Source organism: Diuraphis noxia, unplaced genomic scaffold (assembly GCF_037042655.1).
Source record: "Diuraphis noxia isolate RWA-SAM2 unplaced genomic scaffold, SU_Dnox_SAM2 contig0005, whole genome shotgun sequence".
NCBI lineage: Eukaryota > Metazoa > Arthropoda > Insecta > Hemiptera > Aphididae > Diuraphis > Diuraphis noxia.
In genome coordinates, this window is record NW_028301715.1 from 10,092,361 (window position 1) to 10,118,536 (window position 26,176).

At 27.6% G+C, this 26,176-nt stretch overlaps 2 protein-coding genes across 4 annotated transcripts; one reads left to right on the top strand and one right to left on the bottom strand.

The window, feature by feature from the left end:
• Positions 1 to 4,844: 4,844 nt before the first annotated feature.
• Positions 4,845 to 12,040, bottom strand: Pdi (protein disulfide isomerase). The gene is made up of 9 exons (XM_089228423.1): positions 11,872 to 12,040; positions 8,624 to 8,821; positions 8,260 to 8,528; positions 7,956 to 8,189; positions 7,689 to 7,889; positions 7,457 to 7,627; positions 7,258 to 7,389; positions 7,028 to 7,117; positions 4,845 to 5,243 (listed from the first exon to the last, which is right to left on the bottom strand). Exons 1-9 carry the CDS (start codon positions 12,038 to 12,040, stop codon positions 5,190 to 5,192), a joined length of 1,518 nt encoding a protein of 505 aa, XP_089084549.1. The 3' UTR covers positions 4,845 to 5,189.
• LOC107168635 (methyltransferase-like protein 22) lies at positions 11,978 to 25,206 on the top strand. Of its 3 annotated transcripts, XM_089228424.1 has the most exons (8): positions 12,505 to 12,865; positions 12,957 to 13,105; positions 15,789 to 15,961; positions 21,563 to 21,685; positions 21,813 to 22,001; positions 22,728 to 22,898; positions 24,635 to 24,734; positions 24,863 to 25,206. In XM_089228424.1, exons 3-8 carry the CDS (start codon positions 15,859 to 15,861, stop codon positions 25,047 to 25,049), a joined length of 873 nt encoding a protein of 290 aa, XP_089084550.1. In that variant the 5' UTR covers positions 12,505 to 12,865; positions 12,957 to 13,105; positions 15,789 to 15,858; the 3' UTR covers positions 25,050 to 25,206. The 3 variants fall into 3 exon arrangements, with proteins under 3 accessions (XP_089084552.1, XP_089084550.1, XP_089084551.1); XM_089228426.1 differs by lacking the exons at positions 12,505 to 12,865; positions 12,957 to 13,105 and adding an exon at positions 11,978 to 12,119; XM_089228425.1 differs by lacking the exon at positions 12,957 to 13,105.
• The last annotated feature ends 970 nt before the right edge of the window (positions 25,207 to 26,176 follow it).

The window sequence follows — 26,176 nt, forward strand, 5'->3', positions numbered from 1 at the left end:
GCGCCGGTGAGTGTGGTGAGTGGCGGTTAATTATGGTTATGCCGGTGGTACATTTTTGTACCGCGGCGGTATAGACGACGTGAACTCCGACTAGGTCCGACCGTGGAGAACGACCGCATAGCCGCATAGGCCGATTGCCTGCGAGACTGGCCGGCGATCGTGTCGGACGCGACACGGGCACTCCGCGGAGGCATCAACCTCCCAGCCGCGGTGGCCTCGAGGTGTTCCGTATCGCGTTAATATTACTATTATTGTTACACATATTATTATTGTTCTCTCTCCGCCTTCCACCGCACATCCGTAATATTATTATGAATAATAATTACGAATGTCCTCTTTTTCCGACCGGCGCGTTTGTTACGCACGCAGGAACACTGGAGAAACATAGCGAGAAAATATTATTAAAGGGCAAATGGTACCTACCTATTGTATCAATGTTAGGCACATATTTTTACTTACAAGAACATCTCCTGTAGTGCACAGTTGGTTTGGTGGTCGTTCTTTGAAGAAAAAAAATTAAAAGTACGCACCACTGCTTTGCTGTTTTAAACCGACAGAAAGGTTCCCCGGAGATTATTAGGGGGCATCAAAGCAGCCACATTGCCTGCATTCCCCAATTTATTTCCCCGTCGTGTAATAGGGACTTAGCAATACCTACGAGGCTACGTCTAATTGCTATATAGGCGTGTGCATTTATAATATTAATTATTGTTAATAAAGCCCGGATGTTGATAACTTGTATTTTTTTTTTTTATTTGAATCATCATATACAGACGATATTTTCTTAGCTTAAAATTTGTTTCAATAACTTACGAGTAATTATAAGTGGCTACCTAGCTTTTATTTGGAATTTTTCGTTTTAATGTATTATTCTTAAGTTTTAGGACATTTTTTATTTTTATTTTATAACAATTTTTGAAAAAGGACGAGTTAATATTATTATTTGTCATTATTAAATATTGATATAGATATAGAGGACCGATATATTGGTACTTAAATGGTTAATGGTAACATTGGTAACATAATAATTGGACATTACTAAATACACGACCCTGGTAAAATGTTTTAATTATTTAGAAATACCGAGAAAAAAAAATTATAGTACAATATTATCGCTCAATTGTTTAATTATTCCTTATAATGATACAATGGCCAACAGAAATAAAATACGACGATCTGCTTCTTTCAGCGATTCTGCACCGTTCAATCAAATGTACATAAAACTACTTTGGTCAATGCTCTTCATATACAAGTATTCGAAGAAATTAGACGATTTATTATTATAAGTTACAATTTATCAAGCCATAAAGGGTAGAAAAAAAATATTTCTTATTGGTATACGTTAACATGTAATAGCTAATAATAACTGATGGCGTTTATAGGGCTCGGATTTAAAATAATAAAATTTCAATAATTTCTATCTTACTGAATCGTCACATCACTCACATCGTAATTTATTGTTAGAGCCTTAGAAAATATTTACCAATAGTAATTTTACTAGAAAGCTATGTCGGATGTCAACAAAGAAATAAAAAAAAAAAAAAAAACTAAGCCCATTTCTTACAGTGTTTAGATCGTATAAATGAGTTGGTTATGCCTACGTACATGCCTTATGAATCATTTTCTTCGGCTGTCTCCTAACAATCATTTGGGGCATCCCCCGTGGACATGCCTGCAACAGCCCACATTCTCAAATTCTCAATGGTATCCAAGTTGGATAATCCAACCATCTCTTTTTTGGTCTTCCTCTACCTCCTTTCCTTTCAACGTTCATTTTCTTAACCACTCTTATACCGCTTTGGTTTCCTCTCACATGCCTAAATCATCTCAATCTATTTTATCTCATCTCGTGCTCAATCGACATTCGACGCTATATCTGCAATACTACCTCTCACATATTATCGTTCCTCACGCCATATCCATCATATGGATATATATTAATAATTTATGTGTATTATAAAATTTATGGCACGCGGGCAACACATCAATCGCCGAGTCCGGGCCATCGACATATTGCCGTAGGTACCTCGTACCACCTATATATAATAATATTCTGATATTATTATAGGAATCTTTCAAGTGGCACCGACGCCACATGAATAACTATAATGGCAGTATCGCCGAGACAAAAATATCGCTTTCACTCTCTCTTCATTTAAAAATTAATGTGTTGTGTGCATTTGCGTGTCCCTTGGTCACTATATATATACCTACGTCTGTTATACAAGACTTACAGGTACCTACGACTAATTTATAACAATAATACTCGCGGTCGCTTTACCACCAACAATCACACGCACACGATTCAGTATTCACTAACGATATTATAATATATATCCGACCGTAGAACGGGGAATTTTAGGCGTCTTTTTTCCCGCCCCACTATCATCGACACAAAACTGAAAACATTATAATATTACACAACGTATTATAAAATTATAATGACTTACCTTTAAGACGACGAGTTATCACTTATCATTGATCTTTACGATAGGCGTCTGTATATTCTGTACGCTTCCAAAGCTTGGCTTAGATGGCGGCAGGGACTGAAAACTATTGGAAAAAACCGATTGGTTACGAGAAAAGAACCTATTTCATCTATTCTGAGGTTAGGCCTCAAAACGCCTACCAAATCCAAAAAAAAAAAACATTATCGTGCCTATTTCATATACATCAATAATAAGAGGAGACAAGTAGACAACATTCCGGCAGAAGTTAAAATAATCTACACTGAGTAATTCACCAAGCATACTCACCCACCCCTATATTTTCTTTTAATAAAGAATTTTCAAAAATACTCAACAAATTTTCAAATTCTTGAAGTGTTTTGTACTACGTCAGAAGTATCCCGTGATAATAAAAACTTGTTATTTTTCTATAAATTATTTAATGATTAATTTCTTAGAAAATTTTAATGAACTTAATTTATAATCAATTAAATTTTATTAAAATGGCAGTACCTATTAAGGATGAAAGTCTTCAAAAATGGTTTCACAAAAATATAAAATAGACGTAAACTTGGATCAGTCATTTATTATAATTGGGCCATTTTTTACAAACTATTAATATTTATGACTAAAATGTTCATATCACTACCATCAAAGGCCCCTATAAATCTAATAAGTAATAAGCCCATTAGATACCATGGACCTAATATCCTTAGAACACAAACATTACTATACCTAATATAAATTTTGATTCTGATATATCAACATTTTCTAAAAAATTATCCACTGTATAATTTACAATAGAAAAGTGGTGTTTTCATTTCATAAAACAGAATAGTTTGTATCCCTACAGATCACCAAAGTACAAAGGATCTTAAAAATATATAAAGATCAGAATCTTGCATAAGTACATTTTTGAAGAAAAAAATGGGGTGAGCTTGGTTGGTACATTGGTTTGGAACACTTTTTTTTTTTTGTCGGTCCCCGAATTATCCAGTAAAAACTTTGATTGATTGTAACTTGTAACCATTTACCATATAATTTTAAAAAATGTGTTCAATATTATCAATACATTTCATACATACAATTCTTAAAATAGTGTTTTACTTCAGGCTATCAAATTAAATATTAAAAATATATATTGCTATTTGATAATCAAGATTTAATAAATACATTCATCAATATTAAACAGTACAATAAACATCATAATATGACCTTAACTATATAACTATAAGAGAACACAAGATTAAGGCAATAAGAAAATTTAAAATCTCATTATTTTAGTATGCTCTGTATTTACGTTTTTAAAAAGTAGTTTTTCAAATTAATTGACATTTTTTGAAATATCTAGTGAATTGTGTTTATGATTGATGAAACTTCAAGTTTTAAATAAATTAAAATTATTATGTGCACTGTTCTGAAATTCAAGGCGATTGTTCTAGAATTCAATATTCAGTATATTTGTACTTAACTAGTTACTAGTTTATTTATGTCGTAAATTTACAAAAAAATTTAGGATTTAAATATAAATTATATGTTAATGTTCAAAAACAAGAAAGGAGCAGGACAGAGTAACAGAATAATAGTAAAAACTAAAAAAATACAAATACTCTATTATTATCTGTTAAATTTAAAATTTATATAGAATTTAGACGTTACAATGAAATATTTTCAGCACTCCTTATCAAAATATAATAGATAATAATATATATTTGAAGTAAATAATATAAGGTTATAATTATTATAATATCAAATCTTATATTTTAGAAGTTTTTGATGATATATCATATATTTTTATATTAACATTCCTAGCACTATACATTTTAGCACTTGGCATTAAAGACTATCATCAAAAAACAATTTGGTAAAACGTCATCACATGTAGCAATTATACACTGATTAAGAATAACTAAATTAAACTCAAATGCTTTTACTTTATCACATTGTTTTAATATGATTGTACTACTGTCTTTAAAAATGAATTCAAGATTTTTAAATCACTGTACAACAAATAATTATCATAAACTCAAAATAAATTAAATTATAAAGCATTTATTTCAAAATAACTACTAAAAGATAACATTTTAACAAACCAAATGAAGTAAAAATATGAACTTTTGTGATGTTAAAACATTGAATAAAATAAAAATACACCCATGCTTGTTTTAATACATAACAAATGTAAAAAATATATATATGATGATTTATATCAAAGTATGAATAAAACCTATGGCTAAGATTTATCATTAAAATTAATTTCAGAAATCAATGTTATTATTATTATATAAAATTAGTAAAAAGATCTATCAATTAAATTACTCAAGAATTTGAGTAATTATTGTGGTTTAATAAATAAATGTTTATAACTATAACTTAAAATAATGATTCATGAATAAATTAAAAATATCAATATTAAATTTATTATTTTCATTTTACTTACCAAGGAAACATCATAGACATTGATTTAAAATAAAATATGGTTCTTAAGAAGTCTATTCAGACCTATCTATGACAGTCTTGAGAAAGGGTACATTATGAAAGTTAAATTAATCTTGTTTTTCTTACAATTGTAATAATACCAATTTTTTAGTTTAAATAACGTAAATACAACCAAAATTAGCTATATATACACAATTAGGTATTAGTCCAATTGTTGAACTCTAATGTGCTGAAGTTTTTCACAAGTAAGATGGAACAAAAAAAAAATAAAAATAATAATAAACATTTCTTTACAATTAATATCTACAATTCATCTTTAGGCTTCTCACGTTCTTCTTCTTCTTCTCCTTCTTCACTCTATAAAATAAAATGGAAATGTATTAATTTCAAATAATTACTATTTAAAGTGAAGATTTAAAAGTAGGCTTAAATCATTAGCCCAAACATTAAATTACAGAAAATTATAACATTAATTTATTAAACATTTATTATACTAATATTTTGTGGTCCAGCAGCCAATATTTATTGGGAATTAGGCCAAATATTTCCTTAAGTTTGTACTTAGCATTTTTTCTATTACATGTTTAATATTTAACAGACTGTTGCAGGGATCACAGAATAGTTTTAGATTCTGAGCGGAGCGAGGAATGTTTTGATTTTACCATGATGGGTTTTTTTTTATGTGTCTGTCATTACGTTTTGGGACAGTAAAAGTGCTTCAATTTTCAACTACAGTACCTCGTACTTAAGTTCAACTATTTATAGGCATATGCAATTTTTGATCATTATTAGTTTTTTTGAAATTAATATCGATAAAAATGTATTTGTTGGGTAGAAAAGCTTGAAAATTGAATACAAGGCTCTTAACATATTGTTACAATAGCAGTTGAAAAATAAAATAAATTCATTGTCATCATTTTTTTTATAAGCATTCAAAGTTTGAATTTTAACAAAATACGTAAAAATCACAAAAATTCACAAATTATTTTAAGCTAAAAATTCATGACAAATTTTCTTTTTAAATCTGATTTGAAAATTTAATACAAGATTCCTTACAAGCTTTTCAATCGTTATCACAAAAAAATATCCACCAGGAATTCAAATTACATTTTTATAAGCGTTTGAAATTTAAAGTTGTACAACATTGGATTTTCACTAGATTTCTTATTTATGTAACTCTAACACAAATGACTGCAGATACTTGACAATTTCACTAAATATTTATAAAGGCATTTTCTATATTTGATAAAATTTTCAAAATATTTTGATTTGTTTTGAGCTGTTTACTGACATTTTAATTTTTAAATATTTTTAGTTTTTTTTTTTTCTATGAATATCGATAAAAATTTATTTGTTGGGCAGAAATGGTTGAAAATTTAATACAAGGCTAACATATTTTTACAATAGCAGTTGAAAAATAATAGAAATATATAGTCACAATTTTTTTTTACAAGCATTCAAAGTTTGAATTTTGACAACATACGTAAAAATCACGAAAATTCGCAAATTATTTTATGCTAGAAATTCATAAAAGATTCTCTTTTTAAATCTAGGATTTGAAAATTTTTAATAATCTATAATATATTCTAAACAGATAAACCGTCTTCGATCAGAATCGTTTTTCGTATACAATGACATAATATCATTGGATTCAAATTCCATCAATTACTAGTAACCCGCTTGTAACCTACTGTACAGCAGAGCGACATTCACGACTAACTCACTTTTTTATTTCGTTTTTCACAAAGAATTGAAGTCTTACAAATGATGAAAAGATTTGTAAACATAATTTTTTTTGACTAAAAACTACCCTGACAGTATCATATAGAGTATTGTATGGACAGTGCCAAAGAATTTTCGAATCACAAAAAAGTTGGTCAAAATTATAAGAACAATATTATCAAGCACAGTTCCAAAAAATGTTCAGCACAGTTTATGTTTTTTTTTTAATAAGCTACTTAAACATATTTCTTTATAATTTAATAGGTTATCATGACTAATTTTTAATATGATTAGACATGAATATATTGTCTAGTATTTTTCCAAGTATACAATTTTAAATCAAAATGCTAATACCATCAAAAGTAGAAATGAGAATATATAAGGTTATTAATTTTTTATAATGGTAAACATTTAATTACCGTTGTGCTAGAAGAACTTTCTTGTTTTCCATCAGCTTCAATAAACTTAATGATAGCTTCTAATGTTCTATCTCCATTATATTCAATGGCCTAAAATTTTAAAATAATTCATTAAGTGATTCATAGAAAAGTATAATACGACAATTTAAAATGTTTAAATTGTGAATAAATAAAAGAACAAACTTTTATTTGATTAGCAATACAGAATATAGCAAAATAGATTAACATACTTTTGGACTGTCTCCCTTTGGATAGAAAGTTAGTGTAGGGAAACTGGAAATTTTAGTATGCTCGAGTTCATTAACTGTAGCATCCATTTTTGCTATGACAACATCATCTTTATCAGCGAAATATTCTCCGACCTTAAGTATAAAGTAATGCAAATTAAAACTTTGTTTGATTTAAAAAAACAATGTTGTATTTATTTACTTTATCAAAAATTGGTGCAAGCTGTTTACAATGTCCACACCATGGAGCATAAAATTCAACAAGTACATTCTTAGTTGAATCTAAAGCTACACTATCAAAGTTAGTAGCGGTCAAAGTCCAGACTGGAGTTTTGTTCCAATCTTCAGGTAATTCTTCAGAGAGCAGATGTTGCTAAAAAAATATTTTATGTTAAAAATATTATTCAATATCTATTAAATAGTTTTCATTATACCTTAACTTTTCCTTCGACAAAATCAGAAACGAATTTCTTCACATTCTCTCCAGTTAATTCAGGAGATTCAGGTTTAAATTTGGTCATATCATCTTCAAGTTTGATTGCCCTCATGCTTGGAACTTCATTCTTTTTCATTCCAAAGAACTCCAAAATCCTTTGATGTTCTTCTTCATCAGTATTAATAGTAACAAAAACAATCTAAAAAAAAATTGAATTTTATCAAATTAATTAAATCTAAATTTATTAAAATATGATTTAATTTACTTTTCCTCTAAAGTCAAGTGCAACAGGTTTAATTCCATCCAAAAATTTTTCAAAATGTCCTTCTTTTTTAGATAAGAAGAGTAACAAATGACTCTTAATTTGACCACCAAATATTTTTTGAGCAGTTTCTTGGTTAAACTCAATAACGGGTGGCAACGAATGAACAAAAATAAATTTCTTGATGTCTTCAATATCGGTGATATCTTGATCGAATGGAACTTTCTTTTCGTCAAACTAAAATTATAATCAAAATATATGGTTGATATCCAAACAATAGATTACATGATACAATGTTAATACTTACATTTTTATATAAAACAAACGTATCTTTGTGTTCTAAATTGGAGAATTTGGAATAATCTGATACAAGACCAAATGGATGATCATCAACAGCATCTGCCAGCTCTGCAAATAATTTTGCTGCATCTGATTCTACATTTTCGAAATAACCAACAATAGAAACGTGTTTTCCTTCGATGAAAGATTTAAATTCTTCTTCTGATTGCAAAACTTTCGCAGCAGGTCCAGATTTCTTCAATACCCATTGAATAATTTCATCCTTGGTTCGGCCACCTAGAGTGTGCAAATATGAAATCATTATAAAATGAGAATTTCATAAAAACTATTGATATAATATTTCCAATCAGAAAGTAAACTATTTATTGTACCTGAGTAATCAATTGGTTTTCCATTTTTAAAGAACTTCAAAGTTGGATACCCACGAATTCCAAACTGTTCAGCTAAGTCACTTTCAATAGTGGCATCTACTTTTCCCAATTTAACTGATAACTCATTTTGGGCTAAGTGTTGAGCTGCATTTGCATATTCTGGTGCTAATTGTTTACAGTGACCACACCATGGTGCATCTACAAAATATACACAAAACAACTAAAATTAAGACATATGCATGGATTATATCACAAATGTTTAAATATGCTACAGTAAAACCTTCTTACAGCAGAATTGCTCTTTATCAATTGACTTTTTCTTTATAAAAGGGTTTAAGTTATAGAGAGCCTCTATCTATGAGATAGAGGTTATATAATATGACTATTATTATTTTCTGTAGTGAGGAGTTTCCTATCTTAAAGAGGTTTTATTGTATTTGGTTTTCAAAGTTCTTATGCTCTTATGATCTAAATGTATAGCATACAAATGTTAATTACACATTATGTTTTATAAAATGACTAATGTTGATATGATCTGCATTGACTTTAGAAAAAAATTTAATATTTTGTTTTTCTTGGTTAAACTTTAAAAAAAATGTATTATGTATAGCTTATAGGTATAGGAAGGATCTAATATAAATGTTTATCAAGTATGATGTCCAGATATTTAAATTATTTATTTTTTTCATAAGTATGAAAATATGGAATATTATAAATAAAGGATATACCTAATTATATAAATAAAGATAAATATTTTATATTCGAATAAATTTAAAAATATGCTGTTGTACTGTACAAATAACAGTAAAGAAAAAAGATAATGTTTATTGTGCAATTACTAAAAAGGAAGTAGAAGATAAAATAAAAGATTAGAAATTTAAATAATACACTTTCATGATAACTAAAAATACTTTATTCTGAATATATGAATTAGTCTAGACAGTCTAGTTAAATAAAGATATGGTATAAGTCATCACATTTTATAAATAAATAAGATAGTCAACTCAAAGCAGTAAAATATGTATGGATAAAATGTAAGAATGTATGATATTGTATGTATTTAACATTAGGTAGTAGTAGAAATCACCTAGGTATATATTTTAATTTTCAAAAGAAACAGTAATAACAAAATTATTATGCTTTATTCAACAAATAAACGTTTAAAAATACTGTATATATTTTTTTGTTTACAACAAACAAGCGATTAAGAAACATAAAGTTCTAAACCAATATAAATAAGGATAAATATTATTTGGATACAATTATCAGTTAAATAATAATTGGTAAAATATCTCAAAACCCCACATTACTAAATAATTAAAAATTAATTTTGGCATCATATATAATAATATACATGAAAAATAAAGGTACACGTGTCGTATGCTATCTACGGTCGATTTATAGGTGTTGTATGCTATCTACATTATTAAAGTTATCTACACATTTTCCCATCCTATTTTTAATACATTACCAATTACGAAATGATTGTATTCGTATTATGTTGTGTCGTCTAGTATGTGTTCGGTGCTTAATAAACGATAAACGTGTTCGTATTATTATATAAACGTATTTGTATTTTTGTGTTTATTTGAGTTTTATGAAAATGAGTAATTTAGGTGATTTATACAGAAATATTATTTTTAACGACGAATCTTGTGTCAAATTTTTAAAAGAACGTGGGTTATTGCCGAATTCAAATGTATGTACTAAATTAAATGGTATGGGTGAAGTGAAAGAAACATTAAAAAATAGTCGAAAACGAGATGCAACTGGTCAATTAGTTAAAACCAAATACATGAGATGCCAAACAAGAGGTTGTCAAAAATGGCAATCAATATGTTCCCAAAATCCATTTTTTACCTACGTTAGATAGCATACGACACAAGTATTAATTTTTTGTAGATAGCATGCGCCGGTAGATAGCATACGACACGTGTACCAAAATAAAAAATATTCTTCTTCTTAACAATTGTTAACATTAGTTTGAAAACAGACAAAGCAAAACATATGGTTTAACGTTTAAATATATTTAAATTATAAATACAAATATTTTTATATTATATATTATACTAAGAGTTTTCTAAAAAACATGTTTAATGTTAAACAGATAGTACACATAGTAAAGTGAAATATATACTTAATAACATTGATTATAATATTACAAAGGATATACAACAATACTAGATAAGTTTTAAAATTATAAATTAAAATGAATTAAGTGATCGACTTATAGCTAATAAGAAATAATGCTAGGTGTATTAAAGTTTTGATAACACCATTCTATAAATAAAATTGCTCAATATGCTTTATAGTTTATATCAGTTGATTTAATCTATTTAAGAAAATCATATTCAATAAATGGTTTTATCAGATGAAAAAATAATAAATATAGGTACCAAACCATTAATTTAATAAAGCCATTCGAATAATAAACTACACAATTTTATTTTATTTATGAACTAGATAAAATACCTAAGTAATTTTCTATTCTAACTTGTAACTTTATAATAATTAAGTATCAAAAAATGAGAATTCATAACATATATTATTTTCTTTATAAAACAATACCGATATTTTTTGTAGGCCAAAGATAAAAATATAATATCAAAGCCTTCATAGCTTAATTTTAACCTATTAAAATCTATGGATTGGAATTGTTTTTTAAAATTTTTATTTTTTATAATTTTATAAATTGATGTTTAAAATTATATTTAACTATTTTAACCCATATTATACATATTTTAATAAAATTAAAATACCATAATAGGTTCTATATAAAATATACTCAATTATGAGAGTATGTATGAGTAGGTAAAATAATTCACTCAATAGTTTGTTCCTTGGGTAAAAAAATTAAAAAGACAGTATCCAAATATAAGCAAAACAGAGAAACACTACTTGAGTTGTTATTAATTAACTTATTATTCAAATTTGTATACCTTATATTTTATTTAAAATAATACATAACGATTTAAAATACTTACCTGTAAGTACCTACTTATGGATTACTAACTCAGTTTTAGCCAAAAAAATATAATTATTATTGTGTACTGTGTAATACCTATGTATAGTTAAAAACAAAGTCATATAGTTGACCCCCCCTCTCACCCACCCAAAATGATACGGGAAAACCTCAATGTCTACGGCTCTTAAATTATATGGGGTCATTGTGACGACGTTTTCTAACCTTTAAAACGAAACATAATTTCTGCGTTTGTAAACACGACAGCGGTTAAACGTTTACTCACAGAATTTGACGAGCAGGTATTCGGACGACGAGACAATACTTTGGAAGTTGTCTTTGGTCAACACGAGCACGCCTTCGTCGGACTCGACGGCCACCTGTTCCTGGACACCGGCGTCGGCGATCGCCGAATTGACCAACAGGAACGCTGCGAACGCTACGTGAAGGATCATGTCGTCGATTCGATTCTGCAGCAGACACGGAAAAACAGAATGAAACACACGTAAAGACGTAAAGAAAACGACGTGAAAGGTGAGTAGGCGATTGGCAATGTCGTGAGGTAACGATCACACAACTGTGGACGTCGAGATAGACCTACGGACACAACGCGGCCGACGGACTTTTGGTAGGTACTTACCGGCGAGTGCTGGATGGCTGTGGTGATTCGACGTGGGGTGTGTAAAATTTTAAAATCCCGAAAACTAGGAATTAAAAAAAACTTTTCTGATCTGACGGGTATTACCTACGCGGGGGCAAACTACGACGACCGATGCTACGTTGGTTGTGAGAAATGCGAATGATGACGGGAAAATGTGCGGTACTGCGGTGCTGTTCGCCGCTGATAAAATGTTGATGATGTAAACAAAATGATCGCACTGGCTCGTGGTGGCCGATCATTGGTCCGCGGGCGCAGAGTACACGCGCACACATTTTCGAGCCAATAACAATTGTTGTACGTCGTCGTCCGCGATTCCTCTCTCTCGCACTCCCACTTGCCGCCTGGCAGTCGACGCTTTTACTTCTTTACTTCTTATCTCGTTTCGGAGACCACAACAACAAAATTATATTGTTGATAATAATAATTTATTGTAGACTGTTGTTTTCACGTACGTTATTAAACGTTCGATTTGAGGAAATAAAAATATAATGTTCCACCACCCACATAATGTTCATGATATTATTTTCTTGGTTTGCGACATATTTTTTGGTGCATCAATATAACTATACTCGACTGTCCAAGTATATTCAGATGAGGAACCAGATGTCAATATAGGCCGGTATGTAACTGCCAACTGGTAGTGTGGTACTCGTGTTAGGTATTGTGTTATTGGAACCATATTTCTAAACATTGTGTGTACTTCATTCTAGAACACTACGATTTTCAAATGATTACCATGATTTCCGTGATTACCGAAAGATTACTAAAGCATAGTACACTCACCGCAGTACTACATATTATGACTGATACGTATTTCGTATTTCCTTATTGAAAATCATTGTACCTACATACTATACAGGTATAATACTTATATGCAATATATTCTTTAGTCTACTAGTCTACACATGAATGAGACGTGCTGTGTGATATTTCCATCTTAGCAATAAAATTTAGGTCATGCTTAACCCGTTCAGCCTTTTGACGTGGTAATTAGTTGGAGACACGGGACGTGGTGATCAGAATATATTTTAAATATTTCAGCTCACCCACCTTTTTCCTATACGAATAACGAATTAAGAGCTATAATATATCCCAGATAATATTTAAAAAATAATTTATCTTGTAGACTGCAAATAATCAGTGTTTTCTGGTTTAAGAAAATTTTCTATTATCGCTTGACCTGTAGAATTGCAGGAAACACAATTTCGGCGAATTATCCAATAAACCTAAATCGATTTTTTCGAAGTAGATTTTGCGAGAAAAATTCCTGTTATTCCGGACATTTTTGTAAAGTAGATATTGAGAAATTTAAATTTTGACCTTTCGATTACACTATAAACCAGCAAATAGATTCACTTTCACTCCAGATAAGTTACTGAATATGAAAATCAAAACATCATTTTGATTTTTTTTCGTGTACACGGGTAAAAAAAATTATTACCCGTATCATTGTAAAATAAATACATTCACTATTCTGCTAAAAATATAAAATTTCCAGTCAAAAGTGTCGAAAAAAAAAACAAGAGAAACCAGAATTTTTACGGAAACCTGTTTTTGACAGAATTGATTTTATACTTTAAAACATTAGCAAAATATGTATATTAAGAGTTAAGGCCATTTATTTAGTTATGGTTTTACTCCTAATATTTGAAAATTTAGAAGACGATTCCTCATAATCTTTTTTAGTTTTCTACCTTTAAACCTATATCCTCACACTGTCACACTGCAGCGATGGTTGTAAAAATAAGTCCGGACACAAGTTACCGGCACCTTTCAAATCAATACAATTTTACCGCCACCACTGCACTAAAATGTGAGGGGACCTTAACAAAATAGAAAGTTTATGGGATATGAGAAGTACCTAGCGTTTGTATTTAAAACTTTTACGATTATGGAAATTCAGCGATCAATTAATAAACTGTGGATAATTGTTCTTTAATATTTTGTTGTAATTCAAAAACGACCGTAAATAGGTACTTAATATTTTCACCAAATGTTTATATTATCATTTTCTATTAATACTAAGTAGATGATTACATTTTCAAAATATTTTTACTTTTCTTTTTGTGCAATTTATAGGAAAAATAATTTTTTTTAATTTTTATCAATGTAGTAATAATATTATATTTTTGGTCAAAAAGCTTGCAAATTTAGTACAAGTTTCTTCATACTTTTTAATATATAAGAGTTGAAAATATTATAGATTCATCATTCATTTGCACAATTTTTTTAAAGCATTTAAAGTGAATATTCATCTAAATCACAAAAAGTTGCAATCTAAAATGTCCAATTTTATACCAAAGAAATGATAATATAAAACAGGTTTCTTATAACTTATAAGCAATTCATATTGTAAGCAAAAAATATATAAGAACATTTTTTTTATAAATATTTTAAGTTAAAATTTAAATTGCAATTAGATATTTAGACGAAAAAAGTTTTAAATTTTTAATTATTTTGGTGTAATTCAAAAATATTATTTTTGGGTAATATTTGAAACTTATAAAATGTTTAATTTTATTTCATATACAGTATATACAATACAATTTTCAAATACAATGTTTTAATTGAAACTGTGTTTCTAATAGTAAAATAAATTATATACTTTAATTAATGACATCATAAATTCATAAAATATATTTTGTATATAATATATATAATAAGCCTTCATAGTTCATTTTTCGTGTACAATGATTTTACATACATTATAGTGATTTATACGGCTGTACGACACGTCATATAGGTACAGGTACAACATGACTCTCTGTGACTACCTACTGATTACTAAATTCTCTTCATATAATGGATGAGTTATTAAGTGTTGGGAGTTTCCCCCCCCCACCGCCACTGGGTTAATTTATTTAATTACTAAAACTAATCCCTGTAACTATACTAAATCTTAAGTATATCCATAGTCCCATGCGCTCTTTACCTTTAACTGTACCTAAGTTTTCTTCATGCTTGGTTCATTTATTTGCTTTGACCGAATAGTAACGTATCAGTTTTAACCTTAATATAGTAATAGACCTTTTATATGTATTAATAAATTCATATGAGTTATAATCTCCATTCTATTATAGTATTATGTGCAACTGCTGAGAAAATTTTAAATACCTAGCGTGAAAAAAGTAGGTACCTACCTATAACTTAATAAGATCAGTTTTAATAACCTTAATTTTGATATGTTTCAATTATGAAAACAATTTTTAAAAAAATAAACACAATTACGTAAGTATACGTAGTACGTTTATAAATATACTCTCTTAAATTGACTACACTGGTTATACTTAAACGGTTAAACGTATTAAACTTATTGAGGCGTGAGGACAATAAAACAAATGAATGTATATATAGTAGGTATAATAAAGTTGGCCGAGTTTGTTGGCTATAATAATCATATCACAAACCCTGAGCGTATTTATTTATTTTTTGGCATACGTTTAATGCGCTTAATAGAATCCTGTGCCTGGTTATTCTTATTTGCTTATATAATATATAAATGTATATTCATTAATTGAATTTTATATAATATGTTCTTTTAGATATGAGAGTGTTATAACATATTTGTACAAATTTTTATATCAAATAATTTAATTTGACAAAATAAAAAACATGGAAACTACAAATACTACACTAAACAGTACAACTTTACAGTCGGAACTATTTCTAGAATTGAACGAGGAACATGAATCTGGTGACACTCATGATATCAGAAGTAAGTTTTTTTTAAGCATATTTCATAATTAATTCATAGGCCTTAGTACCATACTTCTAACAATGTAAATGAGTAAATTTAACGTAGGATGTAGTGACTATAGTACGTATGATATTTCATTTTTATTTATGGATTCAACATATTTTTTTACAATATATGAAAAATTTTAAATTTAAGTAAAATATATTTGAATGTAAGAAAAAAAGTAAAATTACAATAATTAAATATATAATAATTAAAATTAAAGTATTAAATTAGGTATTATTTAAAAAAATTTCACACATTGGTCATATTGTATACATATATATAATTATTAATTATTAATACACAGGTTATATGTTATTATTTATTATTTATAGTAATAAATATATTTTAGATTCTAAACAGCAATGAATGTATTGATTTCATTAAATAAAAATTTTAATTAAAAATATACATAAATTAATATATTTAAAGATAGCATCATGTAGTTTATATTGCAACATGTACATTTAAAAAAGAATCACCTGTACAAAGTATATACTCGTACATTATACATATTATCTAGGGTGTAAGACATAATAATCAATTGATTTCAAGATAATATCCACAAAATATTATATTATTTTTATTCAATGTATATTATAATATTAACAATTTTATTTTTATACCTATATGAATGCGGACAATACAGTATGATCAACTGTGTTAAAAAATTTAAATTAATTAACATATAACCTGTGTATTAATAATTATATATATATATATATAATATATATATGTATACCTGCTATATGTATACAATATGACCAATGTTTAAAAATGTTAAATAATACTTTAAATATTATTTTTTATATATTTAATTATTATTATTTTTATATATTTGACCAATAACGTGTAAACAATTTTTAAATAATACCTAATTTAATTCTTTAATTTTAACTGTTATATTTTTAATTATTGTAATTTGACTTTTTTTATCGTGGCTTATTTTTCCCGTGGCTTTTTTTCTGTGGATTATTTTTCCCGTGGCTTTTTTTTCCGTGGATTTTTTTTCTGACTACCAATATTTTATAATATATGTAATATCTAAAACGGTATCCCACTGACCACTGTACCATACAACTTCTAACCAACTGTTTAAATAAAATTAATTCAGCATAATACATAATACTTAAAAATTGTACATGTCATACATACAATTTTAACATCTCGACTATGTATATTATATTGTATACTTTTTTCGAAATAAAATAGCTAATTTAAAAACTTGTATAGTTGTATTATGTCTGTAATACATTACTAATACACATTCAAAGGCGTAAACATAAGAGAGATGGAGGGAAGACCGTTCAAACTAGGTACTTCAAATTTGTATCTTTGAAAAATGTACAATTTTATGTAGGTCATCAATAGTTTTAACTATATCATACATCATACTATACTATTTTTTGAATTAAATTTAATAAATATAATATTATAATATATCTTATTAATTATAACGGAAGCCTTTATAGATTTTTGTCTAATTTACATATAATATATAGAGTTAGGGGCACTTAGGGCTATACGATATTACAATCTACATACCAGCTAGGTACCTACTATATTAACATGCGTGTAATAGTAATGTAGTTATTGTAATATCGACCAGTGTTAAAAAATAATATGTTTCTTAATAATTATTTAGCTATTCGTAAAACTATGTACTTATGTTTACGCACAAAACATACTCAAATTCATATGTATATAAACATGTTAAAACACAGCGTATAGAGAAAATAAATATATAATTTGAAGACAAGTGTACTAACACATTTTTTTTTAAATTTCTACTTTATAATATATTTTGTTAAACGTAGCCCCTCTTTCTCGGAATTTCAAAAATATAAAAAATTACTTCTATGATCTATGCGAATACAATTTGTATATAGCCGTATATAGGAACCAAAACATAAAATAAAACCTAGTTAACCTATAATAGAGAGTATAGATCCTAATTAAACCAACTCTGTGAAAATACATTACCAGCCCTAGGAGAACTCTCCCTCCTAACAGTCCTAACTAAGAAGAAAAATCCTGTCTGCGCCATTAACATTTTAAAGCACGTAACTAGATTTAATCGTTATTTAATATTTGCAATAAAGAAAGGACTATAGATTGTAATTGTAATCATATTGATTAATAATAATGAAGTTATATAAGACCACCAAAAACTCTTCAATCCCCCGTAAAAATTTAATCTTATTTTTATAATATAATTATGTATATTCATGTTCATTATATTTTATCATAATATTAAGTTGCTTAATATTTGCAATAATAATCTAAAAAATATGGAAAACAAAAATTATCTGTGAAATATCTATTTATATATTTTATTTATATCACTTTCTGCGAGGAAAAATTCTCATTGCTTCAAAATCCATTATTTTTGTGTTTTTTAAACTTGAATAATTTTTTTTTTTAGTTCCTATATAAAAAAACACAAACGGTATTTCACAGCCAATGTTTTCCTTTTTATATGTTGAGAATTTCGTTTTGTAGTTATGACCGTATAACCTTCTCGATTCTTTCTCGAGGAAACCAGTTTTTGCTGTCTTACATTTGTAAGACGAAGCCATTTAATGTAATTGTTACAAACTTAAACAGACTATAGACAATACATTGTTAAAATGTAGTTTTATTTAATAAGAGTTTGTGTGATTAGGATAAGGGTGGTAGGGGGTACAAGCCGGACAAATAATGTTGGGCCTGCACTTATGGAAAAAATTCTAGCTACGTTATGCCTGGTTTGTAATGTTATTTTTTATGATCAAAATATTTTATAACAATTAAGCAATACAAATAACATATTATATAGCCCAGGTGTGGTGAACTCACGGCACACATTCCAAAAGTGGCATGTTTGTCAAATTTCAATAGCACGCGAAAAATTGAAATTGAGAAAAATTATGCTATTCTTAAAATTTTGCTTGTAAAAATTCAAATAAATAAAGTATAAACATTTTAAATCTTGTAATATTCCTATATATGTAAAAATAATTTACTACATTTATATGATGGTGTTAAAACGGATTGAAATTAAATTGGTTTTAAATTCTTAAACTGCATAATAATGTGAACGTTTTAACTTTTAAAACGGTATACATTTTTTAAACCTTTTTGACGCCATCATATTATAAACGTAGTAATTATGTTCTATTTAGTGTTTACAAACTTTGGGCACGTGAAAAATTATCAAGCCCTTGATTGCAAAAATTGGCACTAGAAAAAAAAAAAGGTTCGCCACCCCTGATTATAGCCCGTTAATAATATATATCAGGTATATGTAACAGTTACCTTTGTAGAAAAGGTGGATCATAAATTCGGAAAATGTTTGCCGATAATATGGCGTATCTATATACTACCTACCCATAGTTAACACAAACATGACCTCGTTTATTTGCAGACATCAAACAACGTATCTTTATCGCTTATAAGTAATAAGTCGAAAGTTCTAGAAAATTACGTTTGAAATATTTAACAATGTAAAAAGAGTAACATAACTAGTATTTTTCATTTTGAAATAAAAACAGATTGTATAGGAGAGGATTATTAAGTACAAAATAATTTTTACTTAGTTTTCACATATTATTGTTAACTTAAAATTTAAAAAATCTTTTCGTTTACAAATGGCTCTTTAATGATCAAACATATTATAATTAAATAATATATTTTAGAACTTCTTAAATTTCAACTTTAGTTGGAAGACAAAGATCCTAGTTAAAAATAAAATAAGATGTATTTGATAATTTACTTGGTACCTATAAGTTAAATTATCTGGATGATAACATTGTTTTTAGATAGATCCTTACTATTACTTATATGCATACTTCATAGTATCGTATATCTACCTATAACAGTTTAACGGAATTAAATATTTTTAGTATTGACCTCCTTTCACAAACCATTAATGCTTATACAGTTATGTATATACATAATGCATATGACATATGTGTCTGTATGGTGTGAGGTGCATCACATTTTTTTTTTAAATTAATATTATAATATGTTCAATGATTAATCTAAGTTTTTTTACTGTTTTCGTACATAAACCCTAGCTATGTCATTGCATCTGTCATCACTATAATCACACAATATTATACTGAATTTTTTAAGTAACAAGCTTAACGTGTTGGTTTATCTATTGACTTAATTTATACAAATTTGCATAATATGACACATTGACACCTCTACATATACATCTGGCGATTTCCCAATACACCGATACCTACCCAATTCACCATGAAACCCAGTTTGTAGTTAAAACTTATTTACTAAACTTTTGTACAATCATACTATTTTAATTTATAACTTAACTATACCCACTTAACATTTATAACGTGGACTTAAACTTAACTCACCTTATATACTTACTACTTACTCAAAAACCAAAACTCGTCATGATTAGATAAGTTCACAAATTACGATTATATTAATATTTATTATTTTATATTTTATGTTGATTACACATTATCATTACTACCTAATCCGCAAAATTTTCGGCAAATTAGACGTTTAAAAAAAATAATACATTATGAACTATTTCTTTTACGGAAATTTAGGTGGTGTCGCTGAACCAGGCTTAAGCCGTAACATCTTTCATCCATTCGTAGCATTACATTTAACACAATTTTATGTACAACAAAATTAGTTCTAAAACTCAGTAATTGATTATTTTTATGGAAATTCGTTGGAGGAGAAAGTAATAGAACATTTTGATTGCATTTCCCTATCATTAGGGTTTGTCGGATCTGGTGATTGATGAAATGATGACGGCGTGTAATATATCTACGTCTATACACGATACACGTGGTGTAGTGGTTGTAAATATGTAATAATTATGTTGTAATAACTAAACAGTACAAATTTACAATTGATTTTAAAAATAAAATAATAATATATTAATATGTAATATTGTCTAATGTTATTTGATGTATATATATTATAATAAATAATAATATAATAAAATTATAATGACGTGTAATTTCGGTGTATAAAGTTGTAAAATATTTCAGATCACTCGATGGCGTATAATACTAATTACTAATATATATATAGAATGTTCGCCATTGTATAATTGCATTTTCCATTTATAATCCTGAAATATATAGACATGTTAGTATCATTTTAGTATTTTACTACCATTGTAGTGCTCTGACTGTGCCGTAAATCGACTGTAACTGTATATAATATATACAAAACTTGGTGCACGTACGGAAGTTGTACCGCGGAAAACAATATAATATGCATAGTTAATTACGGGTATTTTAAGTTTTAACATTATATTTAACGATGTGAGTAGTTATTATAATATATAGTTAAATAATGAATACAAATTAGAAAAGAACAATATTTACAAACGCTGTCGCACCATAAATAATAAAAACGATAAGTACCTCTATATAAGTCTCGACGAGAACCCGATCGGAGCGGATATTTCTCAAATATAATGGCAAACTGCAGTAATAGTGGTGTACAAAATAGAATATATGTATATATTATAAAAAAATTGATTTAGCCACATGTAAGTTTAAGTTAACGAATATTTGTTTAAACAAATTTATTAAATGCTTATAGGTGTTAGGAGCACATTTAAATTTAAACACCAACCAAATAAGCCTTGTCCAGAACAATTATCCATAGATGAAGATGGTGACTTAGTAGTTCGGAGAAGTCCTCTCGCCAAAGGCATTACAATTGGTAATTATAATAATAAATTATATATATTATAATTATAATAATAATAAAGATGCCGTAAATACATTATATTATACTATATATAATAACACCCAAATTATACGTTTGACTTTGACATATTGTACTATAGAACACATAAATCGAACTTCGTTAAATATGGTCGGCATGCAAGTATGGCGAAGCGCGTTATTAATGGGTGACTTTATCTTGGAAAACAGAGATATTTTCACCAATGATCAAATTGTATTGGAACTCGGCTCTGGAGTAGGATTGACTGGTATTGTAGCTGCTATGTGTTGCAAAGAAATCATTTTTACAGGTAAATGTTGTTATTATACTATTGATGATAAATTATTATGATTTATTAAAACAATGTAATTTATTAAGTAGGTTCAGGAATATTACATTTAAACCTATATAGCTAGGTAAAATAAAAATAAAAAATTTAGAAGGAAGTTGCTCTGAAGTTAGGTATAACCTCACTTTCCTCCAAAAGTAAGTTTAATGCTTAATCATATGAGACTTTAATTTTTTAAATTTTGAATGGCGATATTAATCGTCTTAAAATCTTAGAAGAAATAGGTTGGTTGGTTCCAACTTTTTACACTAGATCCATAAGATTACATTTTATGAGTTATTCTACACATAATCTCATAGTTTGTCGAACATAGGAGTCAAATGCTTCGGATTTGTAAATTACAAATTGTAATTTTTACTTCAATTACGATTGTCAATCTAAACTTCTACGTTTATGTATGAATTTTAAATAACAATTATTAATTGTTCACAGATTGGTGAACATAAATACATTTATAGTCATTATCATCGTATTTAAAAATATTGTTAATTCTACTAAATTAATATTTGAATTTTCTTTTAATAGCTGTTGTATAATTTTATTTTGTTGTATGTAATTTAATGTAATGTATTTTAAATGTATACATCATAAGTATATATGTACATTGGCATTGCACATTCTATACTGCTCTCGCGTTAGTAAATAAATCTATAGCTAAATTTTTGTAATTTTATCGAATTATTTTAGATATCAACAACAAAGAAATATTGTCAACGATTGAAAAAAACATAAACTTAAATCAAGATTTAATCGTCAGTCGAACGACATTCATGCCGTTGAACTTCAATGAACCTGAATTATTGTCTGAGGCATTATGCGAGAAGTTAAAAAATATACAAATTATAATAGCTGCAGATGGTTCGTTAAAGTTTATATATTATTAACATTGCTTGTTGATAGATTTAAAAATTAAAATAACCTTATAATAATTAACTTAGAGTGTAAATGAATGTGATCCTAACATAGGCGTGCGCAGACTTTGTTCACAGAGTATGCGGCTGATAAAATGTGCCCCCCGGGCCCCCCACAGATATAAATGCTCGTAAAATGAATGTGCATAACATTGTATTATAAACTTATGGCTGCTACTTTACTACTCTACTGTCACTTCTATTATATTCTATGGTATAAACTACTCAACTATAATAAACATTATATATTATTATATAATATATTAATTATATCAGTATTTAGACATCGTCTTTTCTAGGAAAATATAAATAGTAAATACCTACCTACCCAAACAATAAAACCCATATTCGGCGATATTCCCTTAAATTATTGAAAAACGTCCAAAATGAATTTAAAAACAATTCCATACTCCATATCGATGTCGTATTACCATTTTATAATCCAGTCAAAATTATGAACTTAGGCATTGTTCATGTGCCCCCAAGCGTCTGGCTGCAGGGTGTGCAGGCGCATACCCTGCATACCCCGTGCGCACGCCTATGGATCCTAATTTAAGATAGGATTAATCCCGGTGGATTTTCTCTATTATTATTCAAGCCATTCGGGGTTTTTTCGCCATCATACATGCAGGACAAAATGTATTAAGATTATTATTTAAATTTTTGTGCCTGAATCACCTTTTGGGGAAGTAAAAATGCTTCGATCTTCTACTTCGACACCTTTCCTCATGGGAAAAAGAATCTAGTTGGTGTATTTGATAGGTCAAATAGAAAATTTTCAATAGTTTTCAAAACTGACCAAAAAAACAAACAAATAAGGAAAAATGGGAATTTTTATGCAAAACCAGTTTTCGACTAAATCGATATTTTTTTTTTGTGTAATTCAAAAACTAATAAATAATAACTGAAAACACTTAAAATGTTTATTATTTTTAAATATATACATTTTTTTTTTTTATTATTATTTATAAAGTTTTCCTGATAAAGTCATCTAAACTTAGGTATAATGTACAAAATTTTAAGCTATTTATAAAAACGATATTAACATAGTATGTAGTAAATAACTAGGTTAACAAATTAGCGATATACATTTTTGTTTTTTAAATATATATTGACTCTTTTTGAACTTTTTATAGGCATGAGACATTATTTTTAATTTGTTCAATTAATTATTATGGATAAATATTTATCAAAAAACTTGAAAACTTTATACAAAGTTCCTCATTATCTGTTGTTAATAGGTATATTGAAATTGAATAAGAAGTCAACCGTTTATTCACAATAACTTTTATCAGCGTTAGATGTTTCAGCGAAATTCGTCGAAATAATCAAAATTTACAAACTATTTTAAGTAGGAAATTCATTATTCGTTCTTGTTCGAAAAAAATTAGTATAATAGAAAATAGTACTTATATAATACGAACCCCACACGAGTAAGCTCAGTGGCCAGTGTGAGGCCCTTTATATATAATTATATTTTCATCTATATATAATGTAAATAAACAAAAATAAATGATAAGTAAAGTACAGTGATAAAATCCCAAATCAAATTAAAGTTTGACCTACTGAAATATTTACCCACTTTAAATTATAATCACACTGAATATAATAGGAAGGCGCACAACATATAATATACACATATATATTATATAGTATGGTACTATACAATTATTTTGTTTACAGTTATTTACGATAATTATATAACTGAACATTTTGTCAATACCCTGAAGAAATTAATGTCAATATCTCCTAGGAAAACCGCTTATATAGGAATGGAAAGAAGGTAATACTTAATATATAAATACATTTATAACATACCTATTTGCTATACCTATTTCATATTGTACGATTTCAATATTTTACTACTATATTTCTAAAATCAATGTTAAAACAAACAATTTCTGTCATCAGGTATGTATTCAGTTCAGTCGATTTGGAAGTTTGCGCTCCATGTTACGAATATTTCATTGATTTGTTATCACAAAATAACAATTGGTGTCAAGTTCAACTATTAGATTGCAATTTTCCACAATACTTTCAGTATAACAAAGCCAAAGAATTAGTAATATTCAAATTAACCGCCAATCATTCCGTGTAAAAATAAAATGTTCATTGTTATAACATTAATTATTTACATAAACTATTCGGGTAAGATTTACAATAATTACAACAATCACCTAATTTATTATTGTAAGTGAATTATTATTAAAATAAATAAGCATTGATCAAATGTTTTACAATGATTTACTTTTAAACTTATTCTTTGAAGCTTTATCTAACCTAACGTCCTATAACCTCACTTAATAACAACAGAAAAAATGGTGGTGAGGTTTGACTATTTAAGCATATACCTGGTGACTGGTGGGTATATCAGCCTATTTTTAATATAGGTAATATTATTTATACAAAGAACGTATTATAATAATAAAATATCATAATATAAAGAAACTAGTAAACTACCAAAGATTCGCACGCCTAAGGTCATATTATTAAATCTTTATGATATGTTATATTAAACATCCAACCCAAATATAGGTATACATAAATTAGTAATTACATAAATTATTTACTTATATATCCTTAATATCTAAAATACAATTTTTTTTAGTTTCAAATTCTTTAATATTTCATAATAATTATTGATAAGTACTCAAATATTCTAAATATTCTGCAGTAGGCAATTATATAGCTTTATTAATTGCTATCTGGCAACAATAGAATTATTATATCAAACAAATTTCTAAATGATTTGACGTGGTTTTTTTCTTCTTCCCATAAAAATAATTTATCAGTAAATTGGCTATACGTGGCAATGTTTCTCTCCTTCCCAACTATATTAAATAGGCTTAAAAGGTCACTAACCTACTCTAATGAATCTTAGTAAAACAGTGAAAATGCTTTAACTCATGAAAAATGTTACAATATAACATAAATGCGTGACGTCCCATGGAGAATGTTGCACACCAGAAACCTTTTAGTGCCGATACAATAAACAATTTTCACTTTTAGGTTTTATGTTATACCTAATGAATATTCAGAATATTTATATAATATCTACTTGTGCAAAGCGTTTTTAGTTGAAATATTCGGTTGTTACTTTTGCATTTGTATATTTCAACACTTAAACACAAACAGTTGTCAACAAAGTTCATTCCTCATTATTAATATACCTTTTGTGACATAAGTCTTGTCCTTATCTCCTCGATAATATTTTATTTATCAACT

Bases quoted from the DNA above. Each gene is read 5' to 3' on its own strand.
- Pdi (XM_089228423.1), bottom strand. From the start codon at position 12,040: ATGATCCTTCACGTAGCGTTCGCAGCGTTCCTGTTGGTCAATTCGGCG. The intron at 8,822-11,871 runs GTGAGTAAACGT...TATATTTTGTAG, and splicing joins ATACCTGCTCGTCAAATTCT to ATGCACCATGGTGTGGTCAC. The intron at 5,244-7,027 runs GTAATTAAATGT...TTTATTTTATAG, and splicing joins AAAGTTCTTCTAGCACAACG to AGTGAAGAAGGAGAAGAAGA.
- LOC107168635 (XM_089228426.1), top strand. From the start codon at position 15,859: ATGGAAACTACAAATACTACACTAAACAGTACAACTTTACAGTCGGAA. The intron at 15,962-21,562 runs GTAAGTTTTTTT...AAATGCTTATAG, and splicing joins TGACACTCATGATATCAGAA to GTGTTAGGAGCACATTTAAA. The intron at 22,002-22,727 runs GTAAATGTTGTT...GAATTATTTTAG, and splicing joins CAAAGAAATCATTTTTACAG to ATATCAACAACAAAGAAATA.